This window comes from Salmo trutta, chromosome 7 (genome assembly GCF_901001165.1).
Source record: "Salmo trutta chromosome 7, fSalTru1.1, whole genome shotgun sequence".
In the NCBI taxonomy this organism is placed as follows: domain Eukaryota; kingdom Metazoa; phylum Chordata; class Actinopteri; order Salmoniformes; family Salmonidae; genus Salmo; species Salmo trutta.
In genome coordinates this window covers 58,704,834-58,721,127 of record NC_042963.1, presented here as the reverse complement: position 1 = coordinate 58,721,127, position 16,294 = coordinate 58,704,834, and the positions used below count along the sequence as shown (strand labels likewise).

General features: G+C 45.0%; 1 protein-coding gene across 1 annotated transcript; it reads right to left on the bottom strand.

Annotated features, from left to right (window-relative positions):
* Nucleotides 1–1,043: 1,043 nt before the first annotated feature.
* LOC115196658 (snRNA-activating protein complex subunit 5-like) lies at nucleotides 1,044–7,784 on the bottom strand. Its single transcript, XM_029757502.1, has 3 exons — nucleotides 7,695–7,784; nucleotides 1,252–1,329; nucleotides 1,044–1,163 (listed from the first exon to the last, which is right to left on the bottom strand). Exons 1-3 carry the CDS (start codon nucleotides 7,782–7,784, stop codon nucleotides 1,044–1,046), a joined length of 288 nt encoding a protein of 95 aa, XP_029613362.1.
* Between the last annotated feature and the right edge of the window lie 8,510 nt (nucleotides 7,785–16,294).

Sequence of the window (16,294 nt, the reverse complement as noted above, 5' to 3'; positions counted from 1 at the left end):
CCAGGGCCCATAGTGCTCTATATAGGGAATAGGGTTCCATTTGACCAGGGCCCATAGTGCTCTATATAGGGAATAGGGTCCCATTTGACCAGGGCCCATAGTGCTCTATATAGGGAATAGGGTCCCATTTGACCAGGGCCCATAGTGCTCTATATAGGGAATAGGGTTCCATTTGACCAGGGCCCATAGTGCTCTATATAGGGAATAGGGTTCCATTTGACCAGGGCCCATAGTGCTCTATAAAGGGAATAGGGTTCCATTTGACCAGGGCCCATAGTGCTCTATATAGGGAATAGGGTCCCATTTGACCAGGGCCCATAGTGCTCTATATAGGGAATAGGGTTCCATTTGACCAGGGCCCATAGTGCTCTATATAGGGAATAGGGTTCCATTTGACCAGGGCCCATAGTGCTCTATATAGGGAATAGGGTCCCATTTGACCAGGGCCCATAGTGCTCTATATAGGGAATAGGGTTCCATTTGGGACAGGCCCACTCAGTGCTAATATAAACTCAGTAATAATCTTCCTCTTCCTCCTCCTCCTCAGGCACTGCTTCAGGCTCATTGTGATCTACATCCTCTTCCTCCATGCAGTAGTCTTCAGGACCACTCATCCTCCTCCTCCTCCTCTTCCTCCTCCTCCATGTGGTAGTCTTCAGGACCACTCATCCTCCTCCTCCTCTTCCTCCTCCTCCTCTTCCTCCATGTGGTAGTCTTCAGGACCACTCATCCTCCTCCTCCTCCTCCTCTTCCTCCATGTGGTAGTCTTCAGGACCACTCCTCCTCTTCCTCCTCCTCCTCCTCTTCCTCCATGTGGTAGTCTTCAGGACCACTCCTCCTCTTCCTCCTCCTCTTCCTCCATGTGGTAGTCTTCAGGACCACTCCTCCTCTTCCTCCTCCTCCTCCTCTTCCTCCATGTGGTAGTCTTCAGGACCACTCCTCCTCTTCCTCCTCCTCATCCTCCTCTTCCTCCATGTGGTAGTCTTCAGGACCACTCCTCCTCTTCCTCCTCCTCCTCCTCCTCTTCCTCCATGTGGTAGTCTTCAGGACCCCTCATCCTCCTCCTCCTCTTCCTCCTCCTCTTCCTCCATGTGGTAGTCTTCAGGACCCCTCAGCAGCAGCTTGGTCTGGCTGATCACTACTTTATCATCCAGGTTCAGAACCTGCAGGGAACACAGTCAGGTTATTAGATGAAGGGGGTGAGACGTGTGTGTGTGTGTGTGTGTGTGTGTGTGTGTGTGTGTGCAGTACCTCAGGAGGACTGGCAGGTTGTGAAGGACCTTCCTCTGTCTGAGCGTTGATGATACACTTCAGGGCCCCTTCTTCAAACTAAAACAAAACAACATTAATACACTGAACAGACCACATGAATACACTGAACAGACCACATTAATACACTAAAGAGACCACATTAATACACTGAACAGACCACATTAATACACTGAACAGACCACATTAATACACTGAACAGACCACATGAATACACTGAACAGACCACATTAATACACTAAAGAGACCACATTAATACACTGAACAGACCACATTAATACACTGAACAGACCACATTAATACACTGAACAGACCACATTAATACACTGAACAGACCACACTAATACACTGAACAGACCACATGAATACACTGAACAGACCACATTAATACACTGAACAGACCACATTAATACACTGAACAGAACACATTAATACACTGAACAGACCACATTAATACACTGAACAGACCACATTAATACACTGAACAGACCACAGTAATACACTGAACAGACCACATTAATACACTGAACAGACCACACTAATAAACTGAACAGACCACATTAATACACTGAACAGACCACATTAATACACTGAACAGACCACATTAATACACTAAAGAGACCACATTAATACACTGAACAGACCACATTAATACACTGAACAGACCACATTAATACACTGAACAGACCACATTAATACACTGAACAGACCACAGTAATACACTGAACAGACCACATTAATACACTGAACAGACCACACTAATACACTGAACAGACCACATTAATACACTGAACAGACCACATTAATACACTGAACAGACCACATTAATACACTGAACAGACCACACTAATACACTGAACAGACCACATTAATACACTGAACAGACCATATTAATACACTGAACAGACCACATTAATACACTGAACAGATCACATTAATACACTGAACAGACCACATTAATACACTGAACAGACCACATTAATACACTGAACACTACATACTAACCCTAATACACAGAACAGACCACACTAATACACTGAACAGACCACATTAATACACTGAACAGACCACATTAATACACTGAACAGACCACATTAATACACTGAACAGATCACATTAATACACTGAACAGACCACATTAATACACTGAACAGACCACATTAATACACTGAACAGGCCACACTAATACACTGAACAGACCACATTAATACACTGAACAGACCACACTAATACACTGAACAGACCATATTAATACACTGAACAGACCACATTAATACACTGAACAGACCACACTAATACACTGAACAGAACACATTAATACACTGAACAGACCACATTAATACACTGAACAGACCACATTAATACACAGAACAGACCACATTAATACACTGAACAGACCACATTAATACACTGAACAGACCACATTAATACACTGAACACTACATACTAACCCTAATACACTGAACAGACCACATTAATACACTGAACAGACCACATTAATACACTGAACAGACCACACTAATACACTGAACAGACCACATTAATATACTGAACACTACATACTAACCCTAATACACTGAACAGACCACATTAATACACTGAACAGACCACACTAATACACTGAACAGACCACATCAATACACTGGACAGACAACATTAATACACTAAACAGACCACATTAATACACTGAACAGACCACATTAATACACTGAACAGACCACATTAATACACTGAACAGACCACACTAATACACTGAACAGACCGCATTAATACACTGAACAGACCACACTAATACACTGAACAGACCATATTAATACACTGAACAGACCACATTAATACACTGAACAGACCACACTAATACACTGAACAGACCACATTAATACACTAAAGAGACCACATTAATACACTGAACAGACCACCCTAATACACTGAACAGACCACCTTAATACACTGAACAGACCACATTAATACACTGAACAGACCACACTAATACACTGAACAGACCACATTAATACACTGAACAGACCACACTAATACACTGAACAGACCATATTAATACACTGAACAGACCACATTAATACACTGAACAGACCACACTAATACACTGAACAGACCACATTAATACACTGAACAGACCACATTAATACACTGAACAGACCACATTAATACACAGAACAGACCACATTAATACACTGAACAGACCACATTAATACACTGAACATACCACATTAATACACTGAACAGACCACATTAATACACTGAACACTACATACTAACCCTAATACACTGAACAGACCACATTAATACACTGAACAGACCACATTAGTACACTGAACAGACCACACTAATACACTGAACAGACCACATTAATATACTGAACACTACATACTAACCCTAATACACTGAACAGACCACATTAATACACTGAACAGACCACACTAATACACTGAACAGACCACATCAATACACTGGACAGACAACATTAATACACTAAACAGACCACATTAATACACTGAACAGACCACATTAATACACTGAACAGACCACATTAATACACTGAACAGACCACACTAATACACTGAACAGACCGCATTAATACACTGAACAGACCACACTAATACACTGAACAGACCATATTAATACACTGAACAGACCACATTAATACACTGAACAGACCACACTAATACACTGAACAGACCACATTAATACACTAAAGAGACCACATTAATACACTGAACAGACCACCCTAATACACTGAACAGACCACATTAATACACTGAACAGACCACATTAATACACTGAACAGACCACATTAATACACTGAACAGACCACATTAATACACTGAACAGACCACATTAATACACTGAACAGACCACATTAATACACTGAACAGACCACATTAATACACTGAACAGACCACACTAATACACTGAACAGACCATATTAATACACTGAACAGACCACATTAATACACTGAACAGACCACATTAATACACTGAACAGACCATATTAATACACTGAACAGACCACATTAATACACTGAACAGACCACATTAATACACTGAACAGACCATATTAATACACTGAACAGACCACATTAATACACTGAACAGACCACACTAATACACTGAACAGACCACATTAATACACTGAACAGACCACATTAATACACTGGAAAGGCGAGGTCAGTACAGGTGCATCAAAGCTGGGACCGAGAGACTGAAAAACAGCTTCTATCTCAAGGCCATCAGACTGGTAAACAGCCATCACTAACATTGAGTGGCTGCTGCCAACATACTGACTCAACTCTAGCCACTGTAATAATGGAAAAATGGATGTAATAAATGTATCACTAGCCACTTTAAACAATGCCACTTCATATAATGTTTACATACCCTACATTACTCATCTCATATGTATATACTGTACTCCATACCATCTACTGCATCTTGCCTTTGCCGTTCGGTCATCGCTCATCCATATATTTATATGTACATATTTTTATTCATTCCTTTACACTTGTGTGTATAAGGTAGTTATTGTGGAATTGTTAGGTTAGATTACTTGTTAGATATTACTGCATTGTCGGAACTAGAAGCACAAGCATTTCACTACACTCGCATTAACACCTGCTAACCATGTGTAAATGACAAATAAAATTTTATTTGATTTGACAACGAACACAATTGCATTTTATCAATGGCAATTTGAATGCACAGAGATACCGTGACGAGATCCTGAGGCCCATTGTCCAGCCATTCATCCACCACCATCGCCTCATGTTTCTGCATGATAATGCACGGCCCCATGTCACAAGGATCTGTACACAATTCCTGGAAGTTAAAAATGTGCCAATTCTGCCATGTCCTGCATACTAACCAGATATGGCACCCATTGAGCATGTTTGGGATGCTCTGTATCGACGTGTATGACAGCATGTTCCAGTCCAATATCCAGCAACTTTGCACAGCCATTGAAGAGGAGTGGGACAACATTCCACAGGCCACAATCAACAGTCTGATAAACTGTATGTGAAGGAGATGTGTCACGCTGCATGAATCAAATGGTGATCACACAAGATACTGCCTGGTTTTCTGATCCATGCTCCTACCTTTTCTTTAAGGTATCTGTGACCAACAGATGCATATCTGTATTCTCAGTCATGTGAAATCCATAGATTAGGGCTTAATGAATTGATTTAAATGGATTGATTTCCTCATATGAACTGTAACTCAGTAAAAAATGTAATTGTTGCATGTTGCATTTATATTTTTGTTCAGTGTAGGTGACATCAACCATCAGCCTCCAACAACAATCCTATTACTATTACAATCCACATATTATGGATGTTGGACCAGACAGTGGCCCTGTGTTGGACCAGACAGTGGCCCTGTGTTGGACCAGTGGCCCTGTGTTGGACCAGAGAGTGGCCCTGTGTTGGACCAGACAGTGTCCCTGTGGTGGACCAGACAGTGGACCTGTGTTGGACCAGTAGCCCTGCGTTGGACCAGTGGCCCTGTGTTGGACCAGTGGCCCTGTGTTGGACCAGTGGCCCTGCGTTGGACCAAACAGTGGCCCTGTGTTGGACCAGTGGCCCTGTGTTGGACCAGTGGCCCTGCGTTGGACCAGTGGCCCTGTGTTGGACCAGACAGTGGCCCTGTGTTGGACCAGACAGTGGCCCTGTGTTGGACCAGACAGTGGCCCTGTGTTGGACCAGACAGTGGCCCTGTGTTGGACCAGACAGTGGCCCTGTGTTGGACCAGACAGTGGCCCTGTATTGGACCAGACAGTGGCCCTGTGTTGGACCAGACAGTGGCCCTGCGTTGGACCAGACAGTGGCCCTGCGTTGGACCAGACAGTGGCCCTGCGTTGGACCAGACTGTGGCCCTGAGTTGGACCAGTGGCCCTGCGGTGGACCAGACAGTGGCCCTGTGTTGGACCAGTGGCCCTGTGTTGGACCAGTGGCCCTGCGGTGGACCAGACAGCGGCCCTGTGTTGGACCAGTGGCCCTGCGGTGGACCAGACAGTGGCCCTGTGTTGGACCAGACAGTGGCCCTGTGTTTGACCAGACAGTGGACCTGTGTTGGATCAGTGGCCCTGTGTTGGACCAGTGGCCCTGTGTTGGACAAGTGGCCCTGTTTTGGAGCAGACAGTGGCCCTGTGTTGGACCAAACAGTGGCCCTGTGTTGGACCAGACAGTGGCCCTGTGTTGGACCAGACAGTGGCCCTGTGTTGGACCAGACAGTGGCCCTGTGTTGGACCAGACAGCGACCCTGTGTTGGACCAGACAGTGGCCCTGTGTTGGACCAGACAGTGGCCCTGTGTTGGACCAGACAGTGGCCCTGCGGTGGACCAGACAGTGGCCCTGTGTTGGACCAGTGGCCCTGTGTTGGACCAGTGGCCCTGTGTTGGACCAGACAGTGGCCCTGTGTTGGACCAGTGGCCCTGTGTTGGACCAGACAGTGGCCCTGTGTTGGACCAGACAGTGGACCTGTGTTGGACCAGTTGCCCTGTGTTGGACCAGTGGCCCTGTGTTGGACAAGTGGACCAGACAGTGGCCCTGCGGTGGACCAGACAGTGGCCCTGTGGTGGACCAGACAGTGGACCTGTGTTGGACCAGTGGCCCTGTGTTGGACCAGACAGTGGCCTTCCCTCCCTCCCCTCCTTGGAGTAATTACTGATCTAACGTGATTGATTGGATGTATAAAAGCTTCCACTACATTGCTTTCACCCATCCAGCCTCATCAGATCGGTGAAGGGAGGCGATGCGTTTTCAAAGCGTTCAAACAGTTTAGACTAGTTTAAAGGTTTTATTTATTAGCACCAAAGAAAAGAAGTGAAAGACCGAGATAAAGTGGTAAAATCATGTGCAGGTGAGGTGCCATAATACTAATAAATACCATTGAGCTGACGCTTTTATCCAAAGCGACTTAGTCATGTGTGCATACATTTTATGTACTGGTGGTCCATCTATTCTAGCCTAACGTAGCAAGTGTAAAAGATACTCCTGAAACTAGCTCCCCTACACCAGTGTTTACCAAACTCGGTCCTTGTCCACGTTTTGTTTTTTACCCTAAAACTACACAGCTGATTAAAAATAATCAACAAATCATCAACCTTTGATCATTTGAATCAGCTGTGTAGCGTTTGGGGGGGGGGGGGGGGACAGAAGGTGGAGCCAGGACCGAGTTTAGGAAATGCTGCCCTACATACTAGTCTTGACAAGAAGATAACAAACTGTCAGTGGAGGTTCTCATCTGTTGAACCAATCCAGTAAATATAGAGGAGTTAAGATGGAACGTGGCCTCGTTAACCCCACAGGCTCTTTCCATTTCCCCTGAAAACCACAACAGGTAGTGTGGTTTGGGGGACTCGGCAGAGGCTAATCTATTCAGGAGGGATGAACTGTAGACAGTAGACGTACCTTGAGTCTGTTGAGTTGGTCCTGCAGCAGAACTTTAATCTTCAGGAGAGTCTCCTCTGCCTTCTTCAGCTCCTGTAGACGACTCAACATGGTGTCTGGTGGGGTTAAACCATTATTATAAACTGGTTGGTTCCAGCCCTGAATGCTGATTGGCTGACAGCCATGGTGTACCGTATACCACAGGTATGACAAAACATATTTTTACTGCTCTAATTACATTGGTAACCAGTTTATAGTAGCAATAAGGTACCTCCGGGGTTTGTGGTATATGGCCAATATACCACGGGTAAGGGCTGTATCCAGGGACTCCGCATTGTGTCGTGCCTAAGAAAAGCCCTTAGCCATGATAAATTGGCCCTAGGTTTTATTGTTTATCTATATACTGGTTGGTTCCATACTGAGAGGGAGAGACTTTCATATCACATCAAATTAATTTCAGAAATGCTAAATCCACCGATTGAATATTAACATATATATATATATATATAGAGAGAGAGATTTTTTTACCTTTATTCAACTAGGCAAGTCAGTTAAGAACAAATTCTTATTAAAGTTTGTTTTCCGTAAACGAGCGCTGTAACATGGAGATATGGCCGTGTGGGAACCCTGAATCTATAAAAGTGTGTATCAATTTAACCTTTTGTTTTTAGAAAATGATTTATCGTCGATATGAAAGATAAGGTCCTTATGCTTCCAAAGCCGAATATATTGATAAAAGTCACCTTTTAATTTATTTAACCAGGTAGGCCAGTTGAGAACAAGTTCTCATTTACAACTGCGACCTGACCAAGATAAAGCAAAGCAGTGCGACACAAACAACAATAGAGTTACACAAGGGATAAACAAACGTACAGTCAATAATACAGTAGAAAAATCTATGTACATTGTGTGCAAATGTAGAAGAGTAGGGAGTAAAAGCAATAAATAGGCCATGGAAGCGAAATAATTACGATTTAGCATTAAAACCTGTTGGGGCTAGGGGCAGTATTTGCACGGCCTGATAAAAAAACGTACCCGATTTAAACTGGTTACTACTCTTGCCCAGAAACGAGAATATGCATATAATTAGCAGATTTGGATAGAAAACACTCTAAAGTTTCTAAAACTGTTTGAATGGTGTCTGTGAGTATAACAGAACTCATATGGCAGGCCAAAACCTGAGAAGATTCCATACAGGAAGTGCCCTGTCTGACAATTTGTTCTCCTTCTGTGGCATCTCTATTGAAAATACAGCATTTCTGCTGTAACGTGACATTTTCTAAGGCTTCCATTGGCTCTCAGAAGGCGCCAGAAAGTGGAATGACGTCTCTCCTGTCTCTGGGCGAAAAACAGCAGGAGATTTTGTGAGTGGTCAGGCTGAGAACAGTGACACTGGAGATGCGCGTTCATGTGAATTCTCCATTTTTTTCTTTCAGCCTTTGAATGAATACAACGTCGCCCGGTTGGAATATTATCGCTATTTTACGAGAAAAATAGCATAAAAATTGATTTAAAATAGCGTTTGACATGCTTCGAAGTACGTTAATGGAATATTTTGAATTTTTTTGTCACGAAATGCGCTCGCGCGTCACCCTTCGGATACTGACCTGAACGCACGAACAAAACTGAGCTATTTGAATATAACTATAGATTATTTGGAACCAAAACAACATTTGTTGTTGAAGTAGAAGTCCTGGGAGTGCATCCAATTTTTCTTATAGTAAATCTGAGTTTGGTGAGGGCCAAACTTGGTGGGTGTCAAATTAGCTAGCCGTGATGGCCAGGCTATGTACTCAGAATATTGCAAAATGTGCTTTCGCCGAAAAGCTACTTTAAAATCTGACACCGCGATTGCATAAAGGAGTTCTGTATCTATAATTCTTAAAATAATTGTTATGTATTGTGTGTACCTAGCATAGACTTATAGATGACCTGGAGCCAGTGGGTTTGGCGACGAATATGTAGTGAGGGCCAGCAAACGAGAGCATACAGGTCGCAGTGGGGCTTTGGTGACAAAACGGATGGCACTATGATAGACTACATCCAATTTGCTGAGTAGAGTGTTGGAGGCTATTTCGTAAATGACATCGCCGAAGTCGAGGATCGGTAGGATAGTCAGTTTTACGAGAGTATGTTTGGCAGCATGAGTGAAGGAGGCTTTGTTGCGAAATAGGATGCCGATTCTAGATTACATTTTGGATTGGAGATGCTTAATGTGAGTCTGGAAGTAGAGTTTACAGTCTAGCCAAACACCTAGGTATTTGTAGTTGTCCACATATTCTAAGTCAGAACCGTCCAGAGTAGTGATGCTAGTCGGGCGGGAGGGTGCAGGCAGCAATCGGTTGAAGAGCATGCATTTAGTTTTACTAGCATTTAAAAGCAGTTGGAGGCCTCGGAAGGAGAGTTGTATGGCATTGAAGCTCATTTGGAGGTTTGTTAACACAGTGTCCAAAGAAGGGCCAGATGTATACAGAATGGTGTCGTCTGTGTAGAGGTGGATCAGAGAATCACCAGCAGCAAGGGCGACATCCTTGATAAAAACAGAGAAAAGAGTCGGTCCAAAAATTGAGCCCTGTGGCACCCCCATAGAGACTGCCAGAGGTCCGGACAACAGGCCCTCCGATTTGATACACTGAACTCTATCTGAGAAGTAGTTGGTGAAACAGGCGAGGCAATCATTTGAGAAGCCAAGGCTGTTGAGTCTGCCGATAAGAATGCGGTGATTGACAGAGTCGAAAGCCTTGGCCAGGTCGATGAAGACGGCTTCACAGTACTGTCTTTTATCGATGGCGGTTATGATATCGTTTAGAACCTTGAGTGTGGCTGAGGTGCAACCCATGACCAGCTCGGAAACCAGATTGCATAGCGGAGAAGGTATGGTGGGATTTGAAATGGTCGGTGATCTGTTTTTTAACTTGGCTTTCGAAGATTTTAGAAAGGCAGGGCAGGATGGATATAGGTCTATAACAGTTTGGGTCTAGATTGTCACCCCCTTTGAAGAGGGGGATGACCGCGGCAGCTTTCCAATCTTTGGGGATCTCAGACGATACGAAAAGAGGTTGAATAGGCTAGTAATAGGTGTCGCAACAATTTCGGCAGATAATTATAGAAAGCGAGGGTCCAGATTGTCTAGCCCGGCTGATTTGGGGGGGGGGGGGGGGGTTGGGCAAGTTGCTGCAGGGGCAGGGGGTGCTGAGATGTTGGCCAGGGTAGTGGTAGCCAGGTGGAAAGCATGGCCAACTGTGATAAAATGCTTATTGAAATGATCGATTATCGTAAATTTATTGGTGGTGACAGTGTTTCCTATCCTCAGTGCAGTGGGCAGCTGGGAGGAGGTGCTCTTATTCTCCATGGACTTTACAGTGTCCCAGAACATTTTTGTAATTAGTGCTACAGGATGCAAATTTCTGTTTGAAAAAGCTAGCCGTAGCTTTCCTGACTGACTGGGTATATTGGTTCCTGACCTTGTCTGAGAGAGATTAAGTTAAGCCTACAGGAAACACAGCCCTTATTTTAAGTGTTTCTAAAATCCCCAATGGGAAAATGAATAGTTATAAAACTATTGGAACCATTTCCCTGTTTGACCGCTAGGTTTTATGGGACGTCTCCACTTTGGGGCTCTAATGGAACTGGCGGTAATGACCAAGGGACTAGTTGAGTACAGTTAAAAAATAAATAAAGAGTAGATGACATAAGCTGTTATTGATGAGGGATGTGCTGAATGAGTCTAGTTAAGCAAAAAATTCTGCCAAAACAGAATTCAAAATCCCTCTGTTGAGTAAGTGCAGTTAATTCAATCAGGAAAAATAACCTTCTCTGAAGCTAGCTAGCTAATATGCTACCAACAACAACACCGGGTTTGTAAAATCATGCACAATGGTATTCTAAATAGTTCACAACAAATGCTTTACCGTCACAAAAAAATGCTCGTTTGTGTATCTCCTATTTGTAGCAGAAATAAATCAAGGCTACTTGTAGGCTAACTAGGTTGGTGCAGGTTTTGGTTGAATGGTGATGGCTAGCCAGCCAGCTAACATAAGCTAGCTAACTCATGTTAACTTAACGTTGTACTGTACCATACTGTTGGTTATAAACTGCTACTCGTAATGTTTGGTTCTAGTTTGGGATAAAACTAGGCTTTGTGCATTAAGCTGGTTAGCAATATTATCTAATGTTGTTGTAGCCTCCGTCATTCATTCATTCATTGATTGACGTGGGTTTCTTCCAGACATTTCCGGTTGTAGTCGCCGTCCACAACAGCTTGACATGATCCTTTGGTGATACCATGTGGTGTCCGACTTCATTACATTTATAACCTTGTGATTGAAAATACTGTACATACAGTCAGTACCAGTCAAAAGTTTGCACACACCGACTCATTCCAGGCTTTTTCTTTATTTTTACCTAGTGAAGACATCAAAACGATGACATAAAACATATGGAATCATCTAGTAACCAAAAAAGTGTTAAACATATCAACATTTATTTTATATTTAGATTCTTGAAAGTGGCCACCGTTTGCCTTGATGACAGCTTTTTCACGCTTGGCATTCTCTCAACCAGCTTCACCTGGAATGCTTTTCCAACAGTCTTGAAGGAGTTTCCATATATGCTGAGCACTTTTTTTTGTTGTTGAGCTGCTTTTCCTTCACTCTGCAGTTCAACTCATCCCAAACCATCTCAATTGGGATGAGGCCAAGTGATTGTGGACCCTTCTTGGTCAAATAGCCCTTACACAGCCTGGAGGTGTGTTGGGTCATTGTCTTGTTGAAAAACAAATGATAGTCCCACTAAGCACAAACCAGATGGGATGGCGTATCGCTGCAGAATGCTGTGGTTGCCATGCTGGTTAAGTGTGCCATGAATTCTAAATAAATCACTGAAAGTGTCACCAGCAAAGCACCATCACACCTCCTCCTCCATGCTTCACGGTGGGAACCACACATGCAGAGATCATCTGTTCACCTACTCTGTATCTCACAAAGAAATGGCGGTTGGAACCAAAAATGTCAAATTTGGACTCATCAGACCAAAGGACAGATTCCCACCGGTCTAATGTCCATTGCTCGTGTTTCTTGGCCCAAACAAGTCTCTTATTATTGGTGTCTTTTAGTAGTGGTTTCTTTGCAGTAATTTGACCATGAAGGCCTGATTCACGCAGTCTCCTCTGAACAGTTGATGTTGAGATGTGTCTGTTACTTGAACTCTGTGAAGCATTTATTTGGGCTGCAATTTCTGAGGCAGGTAACTCTAATGAACTTATCCTCTGCATCAGAGGTAACTCTGGGTCTTCCTTTCCAGTGGCGGTCCTCACTCAAGGGACTGTCATGGTGCCAGGTAACAGACTGGGACTGTCATGGTGCCAGGTAACAGACTGGGACTGTCATGGTAACAGACTGGGACTGTCATGGTAACAGACTGGGACTGTCATGGTGCCAGGTACCAGACTGGGACTGTCATGGTGTCAAGTAACAGACTGGGACTGTCATGGTGCCAAGTAACAGACTGGGACTGTCATGGTGCCAAGTAACAGACTGGGACTGTCATGGTGCCAAGTAACAGACTGGGACTGTCATGGTGTCAAGTAACAGACTGGGACTGTCATGGTGCCAGGTACCAGATTGGGACTGTCACGGTGGCAGGTAACATTAGACTGGGACTGTCATGGTGCCAGGTAACAGACTGGGACTGTCATGGTGCCAGGTAACAGGCTGGGACTGTCATGGTGCCAGGTAACAGGCTGGGACTGTCATGGTGCCAGGTAACAGACTGGGACTGTCATGGTGCCAGGTAACAGGCTGGGACTGTCATGGTGCCAGGTAACAGACTGGGACTGTCATGGTGCCAGGTAACAGACTGGGACTGTCATGGTGCCAGGTAACATCAGACTGGGACTGTCATGGTGCCAGGTAACAGACTAGGACTGTCATGGTGCCAGGTAACAGACTGGGACTGTCGTGGTGCCAGGTAACAGACTGGGACTGGCACGGTGCCAGGTACCAGACTGGGACTGTCGTGGTGCCAGGTATCAGACTGGGACTGTCATGGTGCCAGGTATCAGACTGGGACTGTCATGGTGTCAGGTAACAGGCTGGGACTGTCATGGTGCCAGGTAACAGACTGGGACTGTCATGGTGCCAGATAACATCAGACTGGGACTGTCATGGTGCCAGGTAACAGGCTGGGACTGTCATGGTGCCAGGTAACACACTGTCATGGTGCCAGGTAACAGACTGGGACTGTCATGGTGCCAGGTAACAGGCTGGGACTGTCATGGTGCCAGGTAACAGACTGGGACTGTCATGGTGCCAGGTAACACACTGTCATGGTGCCAGGTAACAGACTGGGACTGTCATGGTGCCAGGTAACATCAGACTGGGACTGTCATGGTGCCAGGTAACATCAGACTGGGACTGTCATGGTGCCAGGTAACATCAGACTGGGACTGTCATGGTGCCAGGTAACAGACTGGGACTGTCATGGTGCCAGGTAACATCAGACTGGGACTGTTATGGTGCCAGGTAACAGACTGGGACTGTCATGGTGCCAGGTAGAAGACTGGGACTGTCATGGTGCCAGGTAACATCAGACTGGGACTGTCATGGTGCCAGGTAACATCAGACTGGGACTGTCATGGTGCCAAGTAACAGACTGGGACTGTCATGGTGCCAGGTAACATCAGGCTGGGACTGTCATGGTGCCAGGTAACAGGCTGGGACTGTCATGGTGCCAGGTAACAGACTGGGACTGTCATGGTGCCAGGTAACAGGCTGGGACTGTCATGGTGCCAGGTAACAGGCTGGGAGTGTCATGGTGCCAGGTAACAGGCTGGGACTGTCATGGTGCCAGGTAACAGGCTGGGACTGTCATGGTGCCAGGTAACAACAGACTGGGACTGTCATGGTGCCAGGTAACAACAGACTGGGACTGTCATGGTGCCAGGTAACAACAGACTGGGACTGTCATGGTGCCAGGTAACAGACTGGGACTGTCATGGTGCCAGGTAACAGACTGGGACTGTCATGGTGCCAGGTAACAGACTGGGACTGTCACAGTGCCAGGTAACAGACTGGGACTGTCACGGTGCCAGGTAACAGACTGGGACTGTCATGGTGCCAGGTACCAGACTGGGACTGTCATGGTGCCAGGTAATAGACTGTTTAAAACAGACTTTCAGACCATTAGGAAACGCTTGTTCAGGAGAAGAGGTCTTTACCATATAAATATACTGTAGTCTAATTATTAGATCGGACATTCCCATTCAAGTCAATGTTCCTTCTAGTAATTCTCTATGCAGTTTATAAAGGGTGATAACAGTCACAAGGACTGGTTGGGCCTTCACTCATCACTGTGAAGAGTGGCTGTTATGATATCTGTTTTAATCTGGAGGTGGTCTGTTTTAATCTGGAGGTGGTCTGTTTTAATCTGGAGGTGGTCTGTTTTAATCTTGAGGTGGTCTGTTTCAATCTGGAGATGGTCTGTTTTAATCTGGAGGTGGTCTGTTTTAATCTGGAGGTGGTCTGTTTTAATCTAGAGGTGGTCTGTTTTAATCTGGAGGTGGTCTGTTTTAATCTGGAGGTGGTCTGTTTTAATCTGGAGGTGGTCTGTTTTAATCTGGAGGTGGTCTGTTTTAATATAAAAGAAGATGCTGGCAGCTCTAGAGGTGTACGTGTATTTTTGTGCAGATTGTCATTGGTATGTTTATGATAGGAAGTTCACAGGGGAGTCATTATGGCTACTGGGTCTTCTCCCTCTCTCCCTCCTAGTACAGGGGTGTTATTATGGTTACTGGGTCTTCTCCCTCCTAGTACAGGGGTGTTATTATGGTTACTGGGTCTTCTCCCTCCTCCTAGTTCAGGGGTGTCATTATGGTTACTGGGTCTTCTCCCTCTCTCCCTCCTAGTACAGGGGTGTTATTATGGTTACTGGGTCTTCTCCCTCTCTCCCTCCTAGTACAGGGGTGTTATTATGGTTACTGGGTCTTCTCCCTCTCTCCCTCCTAGTACAGGGGTGTTATTATGGTTACTGGGACTTCTCCCTCCTAGTACAGGGGTGTTATTATGGTTACTGGGTCTTCTCTCTCCTAGTACAGGGGTGTTATTATGGTTACTGGGTCTTCTCTCTCCGTACAGGGGTGTTATTATGGTTACTGGGTCTTCTCTCTCCTAGTACAGGGGTGTCATTATGGTTACTGGGTCTTCTCTCTCCTAGTACAGGGGTGTTATTATGGTTACTGGGTCTTCTCCCTCCTAGTACAGGGGTGTTATTATGGTTACTGGGTCTTCTCCCTCCTCCTAGTTCAGGGGTGTCATTATGGTTATTGGGTCTTCTCCCTCCTAGTACAGGGGTGTTATTATGGTTACTGGGTCTTCTCCCTCCTCCTAGTATAGGGGTGTTATTATGGTTACTGGGTCTTCTCCCTCCTAGTACAGGGGTGTTATTATGGTTACTGGGTCTTCTCCCTCCTCCTAGTTCAGGGGTGTCATTATGGTTATTGGGTCTTCTCCCTCCTAGTTCAGGGGTGTTATTATGGTTACTGGGTCTTCTCCCTCCTAGTTCAGGGGTGTTATTATGGTTACTGGGTCTTCTCTCTCCTTGTACAGGGGTGTCATTATGGTTAC